The following is a 12,026-nucleotide window of genomic DNA, read 5'->3' as shown; positions in this document are numbered from 1 at the left end:
TCCCTCCTGAACGTGTGGCTGGGTCTGGGTTGTCTGTGTTTACTCCAGACTCCTGTGTGGATAAGCCCGCCCCCCCACCCCCTCCACAGGATGAGGCTTCATGGGATAGCTGCTCCAGGCTCTAAGGGACAGAGAGCTTCTGGCCTTTGCACCAGCTTTGGGCTGGAACGAAATCCTTGCTGTTTCCTTTTGAGATGTTGATATTCCCTGGATGTTGAGTAACTTCTAAGAATCAACCACAGGACAATCTTATTTATTCTGAGCGGCCTCGGACTCAGTCTGCATCAGAGTGTGGCCTTGAACCTCTCCTTTTCCTTCATCCTGGTGCTGCCTCAATCCCAGGCATGCCCCACCACACCCAGTTTATATTGGTGGTGAGGACTGAGCCCAGGGCTTCTTGCATGCTAGGCAAACATTCTACCAACCAGACCATATTCCCAACCCCAAATTCACATTCTAACGTGAGTGATAATAGTGATGATGGTATTCACAATGATAATGACTTGAGAATCTATTTTGTTTTGGGTCTTAGAGAGTGTCTCAGTATTCCAGGCTACCCTTGAATAAGCCAAGGATAATCTCGAATTTATGATCCTTGTGCCTCAGCCTCCCGAGTGCTGGGATTACACACATACTTGGCTTGAGTGAGGAATCTATGTTCCAGATATAAACTTTGTGTTCTATATACTTCATCTCATTTCATCTTCAACAACTCCATGAGAAAGTAACATTGTCTTTTTTGTGACCATAGGGATGAGGGGATATTTTCTGAATCACAGAACTGGCACAGGGCAGAACCCAGGACCACACATACTGGGGTCATAGTCTTAAAGACACCCAGGACACATAGAGACTACTGCATGTTTCCCAGCTAATGGTTGACATGTGTCTTCTATAACTTCATTTCCACACCTCTTTAACCAACCTAGGACGTCCACGCCTGCCCCTTTCTTATTTGATTTTGTCCTTAAGACTCAGACTTATCCTGTTGTCCTGACTTTCTTATTGCCTCTTCTTTCATACGGTCCTTTATTCTGGTTCCCAACTCTATAGGACAGCACCGTGTCTATCTGAATGTCTTAGGATGAAAGGAATTGTATGGGGAGTCATCAGAGAAGTGGGAGGGTGCTGGAAGGTAGGAGGCCAAGGTTTGTTCTTGAGATACGGTACACGTCAACTCTCTCTTTATATATTGACAAGGAGAGATCATTCAAGGGACAGATGACTAATAGAATGGATGAGCCAAGGAGAAAAGAAAATTCTTGATTATGCCTGTGTAGATTCTAGAGTCCAAGAGGAAGCACTGATGTCTAACGGAAAGAGGGTCATGTCAGCCATCGTAACCACAGGCAAGGCAACAGTAATGCACTGTAATAGAGTGGAGAGACTGGTAAAGGAATAAGCTCTATGCTGGGATGACGAGGGGACACACATTTAATGAGTTCTATCTTTCCAATAAAGGAGGAGCTGAGCGGAGCTAAAACACAGAGAATGAAAATATACTGGGAAAAAAGGCAGAGTATGGGTGCCAGCTGGAGGTGAGCCTGATTTCAGTAATGCCGACTCGGCCGTGTGACCTCCAGCAATGTTCAGCAGCAGGACCCAGACTCAGGGAGGACACACAGTCAAACCGGGTAGAGCTGGAGATACTCGGGGGCAGCAAAGGGCAAAGGAACCCGAGTGTTAGTTTAAATGGGATAATCACGAACTGTGCACTCTGAGCTACAGATGGGGAAGTGGAAGTAAGTGAGGGGTTGACAGATCATGAGAAAGGGGTAGGGATGGAGACACCAGCTGTGTGAGTAGACCGGAAGGTCCGGGGGCATAGGAGATGTTGGTAGGAGAGGGGAACCTGCCTAAAACTAGGCAGCAACTTCAGTGTGGGGGAGATGACTGGATGGCTAAAGCACCTATCACAGAGAGGAGGTCACACACCCTGAAAGCAGTGCTGTTCAGAGAGGAGTTATGTGCCTTTTTTTCTTTTCCAGATGGGGTTTTGCTGTGTAGCCCTCGCTATCCTGAACCTCAGTACATAGCCCAGGCTGGCCTCAAACTCACCGAGATCCATCTGCCTCTGCCTCCCAAGTGCTGGGATTAAAGGCATGCACCATCACCACCTGGTGGGCTATCTGCTTTTTAGTGTGAGGCATCTGTGAGAAGGCTGGGTTTTAGTAACTTGTTTGGGGTCATTCAGAACCAACAGTGTGGTCAGTGGGTTCTGAGAACAGGGGTTGGAGGGCATGGGAACAGGAAAAGGTCACCAAACAGCAGACCTGCATGCTGATCTCAGCTCTGTCACTAATTGCTTCTTTACTCTATCTATCTATCTATCTATCTATCTATCTATCTATCTATCTATCTATCTATCTTGATGTATATTATTAGTGGGGGTCTATAAGTAAATATATAAGTATATAAGTAGTAGTAGTCTTTAGACACACATAACTAGCTGCCTTCAGACACACCAGAAGAGAATATCAGATCCCATTACAGATGGTTGTGAGCCACCATGTGGTTGCTGGGAATTGAACTCAGGACCTCTGGAAGAGCAGTCAGTGCTCTTAACCATGGAGCCATCTCTCCACCAGCCCCTAACTGCTTCTCTTACAGAAGGCATCTCACTGTCTGAGTCTCACTTCTGTTATAAATCAGGGATAAAAACTGTTCCCCATCTCTCTAGACCTGCCAATCAAATGGGGTATGTGCAAGTGCCCTGAGATATTTTCTAAGTCAACAAAATGAAATAGACTTCAAGTTCCTAGCATGATGCTTTTCTAATGTCCTCTTTCCCAACCTTGGTTCTTGAGACAGGGTCTCATGTATCTAAGGTTGGCCTTGAACCCCTGGTCTTCCCTGTCTCTACACCCCCCCCCCCCAGAGTACTGGAATTATAGGGGTGTACCACCACGACTGACATTTCCTCGTCTTTTTTCTTTTAAAATAATTTCCCTCTCCATATCAACTGTCCATCCTGCACTTCCTAGAGCTGCTGTGTGTGCAACGGAGGATTACTGATAAGAACCAGTTCACGAATTTCTATATTGCCAGAGGCAGAGGTTCACTGAAAACAGCTTAAACTGTAAGTATAAAGTGACTCTCCACTATACCAACTTTGGAATTAAAACCATTTGGTTTTTACCCATCTATCTTTCTTCTCATTAGGTAACTTACTAATTCAGCAAAATATAGCGGAAAAAGATTCTCATAGGTACAAGCTACTTTCTGAATATTTTCCCAATGGATCTCACGTCATCCTTCCATCAACCTTAGGGAGCGCCCATTTTTCTGTGATTACATGAATACATGGCCCCTGTTGAGACCTGGAGAAATAAGACCCATGAGTGAGGTCACCGGTCATTTTCACTAGTTACAAGAGAAGCCAGGGTCCTATGAATGTGTCGCAGCTTCTTTGGAAGTTCTCTTGAGGTGAGTGTGTGTGTGTGTGTGTGTGTATGCATGCACGCATGCAGCGTGGGGGAATGTCTGTGTAAGTGCATGAGCCTATGCATATACAAACCCCAGAGGAGTGCATCAGAATTCCTCCCGTCACTTTCAGCCTTATTCTTTTGTGGTAAGGTCTCTCCCTGAACCCAGAGTGTGCATTTCATAGCTATGCTGATGACCAACAAGCACTAACATCCTTCCTGTCTCTACCCCCCCCCACAGCATGTGATGACAGGTATGACCGAAACCACCCCTGCCTTCTTACATGCACTGGGTCTGAACTTAACCCTTCATGGTTGTGTAGCAAGCACCTTAAACTACTAAGTCGTTTTTCTGGCCTTGATACCTATCTGTATTTGAAGCCATGTGTTTAATCATCACATTCCTTCTCAGCAAGCACTTCTGTTGCGCTGGTGGTGTATTTATTTGTTCACAGCACTGATGAGAAACACACTGGACCATAAAGATGGTCATTACTTTCCACCACTTTTATGGTGTGGAAGGGTCTTTCCCTAGTGGTGTGGTGGCTTACGACCTCAGGATGGATTCCCTTCGTATCGATGACAACAGATGCCTGTGTTTAGTGCGAGGTCTCTTATCGGCATGAAAATCTCAAAGAAGAGTGCTTACTTTAAGGATGGAATTGTCCTGTCTTGTATTTTTGGTATCATAGCCTTCCAGTAAACAGCGGCGGGTGGTATTTCCTGATCCAGCAAACTCTGCCAGGTTTAGATCTGCAAAGCCCAGCTATGAAAAGAAAGAGAATCATATTAATAGCCTATCTAGGATGCTCTGGCATATCTCCTTAAAATAGATAGATGGCCAGCCCATGAGTTTTCCCAGCCCTTTTAGTTCTTTGCTGTTTTGCTGCTAACTGCATTAGCATTTACTTTATGTGGATCCTTAATATACTTGCTTTTTAATAAAAATCTGTTCCCTATTCTATCCATCTTTCACCATGGGTTTGATGTGCTGTGCTAAAGACATTTCTGTGCACATTAAAATAAACATATAACTGTGATAGTCCCACTAAGGCCTGTCAGACAAGAAGACTCACTGACAGGAGCACCGACTCTCATGCCACACGGTGGGAGCTAACAAGCAGTTGTGCTCAGGTGCAGCTACCCACAAACTCTCAGACTCCAGTTGTGGATCCTACTCTATGCTGGGGCCTGTGGTTACAGGGCACAAAGTTCTCATTGCCCACACACTCACGAGAGGACTCCAGCGAAGCTCGTCCCTTCTTCAGCAGGGAGACCTTTTCCACTTGGGCCTTGCTAACGATAACCAGCTGAGTCTCTCTCTGGAACTTTCTCCTTCCCATGCTCACAGTCCTGTCCCACCTCTATCCTCTCTGCTGCTACCCGGTTCAGTCTAAACTTGTCTGCCTCCACATTGCTGCCCAGAGATGCCACCTTCGGCCATTATCAAAGCTTGCTCTAGTTTTCCCTCTGACATTGCTTAACCCAGACTCAAGTGTACCCCTCTATCATTGTTATCTTAGCAGTCTACGTCTACATAACTAATTGTATACAATTTTGATGAACAAAGTGTGCATATCTCTACACACATGCAGTAAACTACACCAGATGTTTCAAACATTGCTTGTGAAGAGAATTTCTGTGTGTATAATGTATGTATACATATATGTCTACGTAGGTACGCACATCCAACAGAGAACGTACAGAGGTCAGAGGACAACCTCAGGCTTTGATCTTTACCTTCCACCACCTGATGAGGCAGGGTCTCTGCTGTTTGCCACTGTGCTATGCCTGGCAGGTCCGCTAGCCTGCAGGGATTTTCCTGTCTCCACTTTTTCATCTCACTGTAGCACAGCTGTGTGCTACCGTGTTTGGTTCTGGGGCTCTAGATTCGAGTTCTTACACTTGTACGGCAAGAACTTTCCCCATGAGCCAGCTCCCTAGACCCACTTTCAGGGTCATGCAATGGGAAGGTCTTAGTTGCACACTGGATCACTAGTTCACTGGTTTTGAACTGGTATGCAGAGAGTAAAGAGTAAGAGCCTAGAGGATCATGTAAGCCCTCAAAACAGCAAACCAGGCACACTTCAAGACACAGGCAACAGCTGCTTAACTTACACATGGTTAGTCCGGTCTTACTGCCTCTTAGTGAAGAAAAGGCTAGGGTAGGTCTATGCAAAGCAACACTTGTGTGAGCATGTGAAGACACATGTAACTTACTTGATCATCTATTTCCTACGTCTCTCCCCTTCAAAGCTCCAGAACTTCTTCCTGCTCTTGTCCTTCTGGCTGGCCTGGCTGCCTATTTCACTTGGAAACTAAGGGCGATCGAGAGCACTAATCATCCTTCCAGAAGCTCGTTCTGACAGCCACAGCCACAGCCACTTGCCCGCCTGCACCTGGGCCTCTGCTGCCTTCCCACTCAGATACCTTGGATGACGTGGCTGTGCTCCTGAGGCCTCTTGCTTACTGTGTTTATTCTGTAGTTTACCCCGCTCTTTGGCACTCTCATTTACCCCTCCCCACTAGACCATTCATTCCCACCAGCACACAAACATGCTGGGTCCTCTCCTATCCTAAGGAACAAACCGAGACTTGTCCCACGTCTCTCTGGATTACTAGATCACTTTTCAGTTCATCCTTCATCGAAACAAAAGCAAAGAAAAACCACAAGAACAACCCTTCTCAAAAGAGTTGCCTATGTTATCTCTGACCATCTGGATAAATTAACTTCCCCCTTCCCTCCTCACCCTTTCCCTCTGCTGGCCATAAAGTGTCAATAGTCAACTCAATGCCATTAACGCTCTTGAACTCACTCTCTTAGACAATCTAATAGTTTCCAGTTCTATTCACACGAAGGTGCACATGCTAATAAAGGAGTCTTAAATAAAGACTATCTGCCCATCAACTTGCCATCTATGGTTCCAATACTGTTTATATGGTCACGAAGGGTCTCTGCTATGGATCTGTGGCATTTTAACCTTAGACTTCTCAGCATCTACAATGGTGAGAACTAAATGTATTTTGTTTAAGTCATCCAGTGTGTTGTGCTTCGGTGTAGCGGCAAAACCCAAGCAAGACAGTCGCTTTTAAGAAAGCAACCTTTTATGTGCTACAGTCTTATCTAGACCCTGGAGAACAGTGAGGTAAATGAAAAATATTCTGTCTTCAAAGAACTCACATTATACACATTACAGCAATGTGCTGCAGACTCATATTTCCTTTTGGCTTACTTTGGCTCCATACAGATAAATGTCACATGAATTATCTATCTATACATGGGTTTCATATAAGTCTCATAAATATGTCATGCATATATACCACATTTGTGATAGACATTAACTGATTCAGAATTGTTCACATTCGTATTTCAGGTAACATTAGGCATGAACTGGGAATATAGAATGTTTCCCCCATTTTTGCTGCTGGGATGGAACCCGGGGCCTATCTCATGAAGTGCCCTGAGCTATCCTTGAGTCCTTTATTCTTACTTTCATACTTTGCTATGGGAAAACAGAAAGCAAATTCCTGCGGTGCTGATAAATGCTGTGGTAAAGGGAGACACAGAAGAGAGGAGAAGGAAAGTTCTCAGTGGGAAGGTATGACTAAGCTGAATCTTTAATGATACATGAGTTGACAGGATAAGGGGAGGGAGGAAGACATGCATGGTGTCAAGTCACAAGGCAAAGAAGCTAAAATAGCAAAGATAGATACTCTCAGAAGGGTACGACAGCAAGAAGCTTCCCAAGGATGAGGGGCAGGAGAGAAGAGAGAGACAGAGGGCACCGGCGGCAGGTAGAAGAGATGAGGTGGCAGAAAGGGTTTGCAGACCACAATGGGTCTTCTTTATCAGCTTATAGAATTTCCAATTTCCTTTACAGTCAATGAATAATGGCTGAGAAACTAAAAGTGGGCAATGATATAATCACGTTTTAATTTTAGAAAGATCACTCTGGCAGGACTAAGGAAGATGGAGTTAGACAACAGGGACCAGACGAAGCAGGTGGCCAACAGGGGCTGTCAATAGAAAAATAACGTGGGCATAGTCTAAGGCAATAGTCCATAAAAGGTGAGAGAATATTGTCTTAAGAGCTCTTAGAAGAGAAAATAAATTCATGAACAGTTCCCAGCAACAGTAGACCTTGCTTATCTGCCTGCTAATGCTCTGTACCCTGTTAATCCATTTTCCCCCCCAGAGTGTCAATCTCCGTACTTACCTTTGTGCATATAGAGGGACCCATCCTCCTATCATTGCTACATTGTGCTTAGTCTAATTTAACAATAGCAACCCATTTTTATGGCCGCAGATAGTTAGGGATGGGTATAAGGTCCAGTTACACCCAATAAAACATATGATAGAGTCCTCTAAGAACATAAGGAAATGCATATTTATTCAACAAAAATACTATAAAGAGACCAGCTAGGTTTTTGTGCATATGGATTATGTCAAAAATTTGAGCAGCTAAACATCTGATGTTAAGGTATTGCTATCGAGATTAAGGTCATCACTGAGGGAGGGATAATGGATCCCTGACCACATTCTTTAGTCAGTGGATTAACCAATCCTGGAGCAGCAATAACTCACATCTAATTATTCTGTGTTAGCAGTAAGCTACGATTTCAAGAAAACCAGAGAACATTTTCTAGTAGGGAGGCTAATACTAAAGGGTACCAGCCCACAATTAGCTTCCAGAATACTCCTTTAAAAAAAAGATTCATTTATTTTTATTATGAGTATGGGTATTTTGCCTGCATGTATGTCTGGGCACCATGTGCATGCAAGGCCTGAAGAGGGGTTGGGGCCTCTGGAACCGGAGTTACAGAGAGTGTTCTAGTCACATTCCGGTCCTGGGAACAGAACCAACCTGGGTCCTTCGGAGAACTGGCAGTGTTCCTAACCACTGAGCCATTTCTCCAGTCCCCAGAAAGAATATTCTAATAGTGTGTTAGATCTAATTATTCAGTCTCTAGTTTGCTGTACTTAAAATGAGCCACGCTTGAGTAACAGTTAAAAACCCACAGCTTGCAATAACAACATTACGAACTTCAAAGAGAGTTAAAGGGCATTTACTTACCTTTGCATAAGCTTTCCCACCTTTTAATTCCTGCAAATACAGAAAGCACTATAAGTGAGGTCACTATAGAATGAAGAATTTAAGACTAAATGTGTGTCAAACAAGTCCTAAGTAGACATTCATATGCTAGTAAATATCACAGGCAATATACATAGAACTATTTTCAACCTGGCTATTCAAATCAATAATAATATCTTAAAAATGACCAAAAATTTCCCTCTGCTTGTAACTTTATTTATTTGGTTTTTGATGCGGAGTCTCTGAATGCTGCACGGACGGACCTTGAGCTCCTGCACCTCAAGTGACTCACCTCAGCTTCCTGGATGGCGGGACCGTCAGCCACAGTTTTGCATTTGGGAGGCCACACAGCTGTGAGGGCCAAGTGTAAAGCACGCAGAACAAGGCCCAGTACACTGTGCACTGTTGCCTCTGTTACCACAGAGAGCTTCCTTTCTCCAAAGTCACTTTGAGAGCGTGTTTACTGGAGAGTTGTCACTTCCCTTTTGTGACTCTGACATACTATCTAGCATGCCTATCTTTTACACATTGAATTTAGAGAAGCCCAGACGGGCCGCAGCGAGCTCTGGCATTACTTAGGACTGTCTGCCACTCTTCCCTTTCCTGCCACTGTTTCTAGTCCATATGTGCTATCAGCATTTCTTCAGTATTGGGTCATTCTCACCTCCTTTAATGGTGCCATTCTTAAACAAACAAAAGGAAACATCCTCTAGGTGTTCCGTGGCTCCTCAACTTGCTTATTTTCAGTGCTGTCATGTATGGTCAAAACTCAAAAGTCTTAAACCTCTGCCTGACTCTTGTCAACCCTCTTCAGCTGGATTTGACCTCATTTTCCCTCTCTAGTAGCTCAGGAACTTCCTTTTGCAGAAGCTAAAAGCTCCCTGCTTTTTTCTTAGTCTCTTACACAAGTGATGGCTTGACCAATGACCTCCCTGATGCCATGATGCCACACCTCCCCGATGCCACGCCTCCATGATGCTACACCCCTGATGCCATACCTCCCGATACCACATCTACTGCTTCCCTGGCTGCTGTTCCTCCTGCCTCTCCTTTCCTTCTTTCTTTAGCTTCTACAGAAAGATTGCTAGCTGTACCTTGGTTATTTGCTCTCACTCTCCATGTAATAGAAACCTGTACTTTTAGTTGGGTATCCGGTTGTGCCAAATAATGGACTATGTCTGTAAAAAACTGCTTTCCCCCGAACCTAAGCATTTCTACTTTGAGATATTAAAACCAATTCATTCACCACCAAAACAGCAGCATGATCTTATGAAACAGTGGTTCTCAACTTTATGAATGGTGTGTAGCAGAATTTCCCTCAATTGGTTTAAATATTAATACAACAAGAAGCCTATGATTGGAAAAGGAAGGCGTACGGAGATTTTTAGAGACAGGAGAGAGAGGACAGAGAGAACGAAGGAAGATAGAGGAAGAGAAAGACGATCCAGATTCCATGTGGCTTTAAATAGCTACAGGTAGCTATGGCTATCATATAAGAGATGGATAATTACAGGACAATTTGTCCAATCCAGGTGGACAGTTTAGTTCAATATCAATTGGCTCTGAGTTCATTGTGTGGGCGTTTTGTGGGGTGAGAGTTACTGATATAAATCTGACTTATAAATTACAAGCCTGTAGAGTTTTGATTTTACCAGGTTACTGGGATTTAGGACTAAAGACCAAAGTGGGTGGATGGCTGGGAATGTGAACAGAATCCGCAGCAAGAGAACCGCAAGATGGGCAGGCGTTGCACGGGGTTAGCCATGGGGGGCAGTGAGGTCGCCAGGGCAGAGGGTAGCCGGTGATAGCACTGGATGGTGCTTTTCTAGTATTTCCTGCGACAATGTTGTGACCTTTTAATAAGTTCCTTGTATAGTGATCTCCAATATAAAAATTATTTCATTGCATTGGGTGTGTTGGAGCATGCCTTTAATTCTGGTACTTGGGAGGCACAGTCAGGTAGATCTCTGAGTTCAAGGCCAGCCTGATCTACAGAGTTTCAGGACTCCAGGAGTGTGAGAATCACACAGAGAAACCCTGCCTCAAAACCAAAAACAAACAATCCCCCCCCAACCAAAACCCCAACCAAACAAATAAATCTCATTGCAACTTCATAACATTAATTTTACCACTGCTATAGACTGTAATGTGAATATCTGATGTGCAACCCCCGTGAAAGTGTCATTTGACCCCACTAAAGGGGTCATGACTCACAGGTTGAGAACTACTGTTATAACTGCTTGTCCTATTAAAATTTCCCAAATGAATCGGGGATGGTGGCACATGCCTCTCCTCCCTCTACCTGGGAACCAGCCTACCTCTCAAAGAGTGCTGTTGGGATAGCTCACTTGTTAAGAGTGTTTGTTGTATAAGTATGAGAACCTCGTTCAGATGTACAGCACCCATTTAAAAAGTCAGGTGGCCACAGGTTGCTTCTACGCAGTACTGGAGCAGGAGCAGGGGCAGGGGCAGGGGCAGGGGCAGGGGCAGGGGCAGGGGCAGGGGCAGGGGCAGGGGCAGGGGCAGGGGCAGGGGCAGGGGCAGGAGCAGGAGGAGCAGGAGGAGCAGGAGCAGGACCAGGAGCAGGAACAGGAGCAGGAACAGGAGCGAGGATCAGCAGGAGCGAGGATCAGCAGGAGCAGGATCAGGAGCAGGAGGAGCAGGAGGAGCAGGAGCAGGAGCAGGAGCAGGAGCAGGAGCAGGAGGAGCAGGAGCAGGAGGAGCAGGAGCAGGAGCGGGAGCAGGAGGAGCAGGAGCAGGAGGAGCAGGAGCAGGAGCAGGAGGAGCAGGAGCAGGAGCAGGAGCAGGAGCAGGAGCAGGAGCGGGAGCAGGAGGAGCAGGAGCAGGAGGAGCAGGAGCAGGAGCAGGAGGAACAGGAGCAGGAGCAGGAGCAGGAGCAGGAGCAGGAGCAGGAGGAGCAGGAGCAGGAGCAGGAGGAGCAGGAGCAGGAGGAGCAGGAGCAGGAGCAGGAGCAGGAGGAGCAGGAGGAGCAGGAGGAGCAGGAGGAGCAGGAGCAGGAGCAGGAGAAGCAGGAGCAGGAGCAGGAGGAGCAGGAGCAGGAGCAGGAGGAGCAGGAACAGGAGCAGGAGCAGGAGCAGGAGCAGGAGCAGGAGCAGGAGCAGGAGCAGGAGCAGGAGCAGGAGGAGCAGGAGCAGGAGCAGGAGGAGCAGGAGCAGGAGCAGGAGCAGGAGGAGCAGGAGCAGGAGCAGGAGCAGGAGCAGGAGCAGGAGCAGGAGGAGCAGGAGCAGGAGGAGCAGGAGCAGGAGGAGCAGGAGCAGGAGCAGGAGCAGGAGGAGCAGGAGCAGGAGGAGCAGGAGCAGGAGCAGGAGGAGCAGGAGCAGGAGCAGGAGCAGGAGCAGGAGCAGGAGCAGGAGCAGGAGCAGGAGCAGGAGGAGCAGGAGCAGGAGGAGCAGGAGCAGGAGGAGCAGGAGGAGCAGGGGCAGGGGCAGGGGCAGGGTCAGGGGCAGGGTCAGGGTCAGGGTCAGGGTCAGGGTCAGGAGCAGGAGCA

General features: G+C 46.4%; 1 protein-coding gene across 1 annotated transcript in view; it reads right to left on the bottom strand.

Annotated features, from left to right (window-relative positions):
- Positions 1-12,026, bottom strand: part of Eeig2 (EEIG family member 2) — a 57,384-nt gene that overhangs the window by 17,722 nt on the left and 27,636 nt on the right. The window contains exons 3-4 of the mRNA XM_021159007.3: positions 8,501-8,530; positions 4,075-4,191 (exon numbers count right to left, since the gene is read on the bottom strand). Coding sequence (XP_021014666.1) covers positions 4,075-4,191; positions 8,501-8,530 — 147 coding nt within the window. The remainder of the gene's footprint in view (positions 1-4,074; positions 4,192-8,500; positions 8,531-12,026) is intronic.

Source organism: Mus caroli, unplaced genomic scaffold, assembly GCF_978045245.1.
Source record: "Mus caroli unplaced genomic scaffold, Mus_caroli_1 scaffold_3, whole genome shotgun sequence".
Taxonomy (NCBI): domain Eukaryota; kingdom Metazoa; phylum Chordata; class Mammalia; order Rodentia; family Muridae; genus Mus; species Mus caroli.
This window is presented reverse-complemented; position numbering and strand designations above follow the sequence as displayed.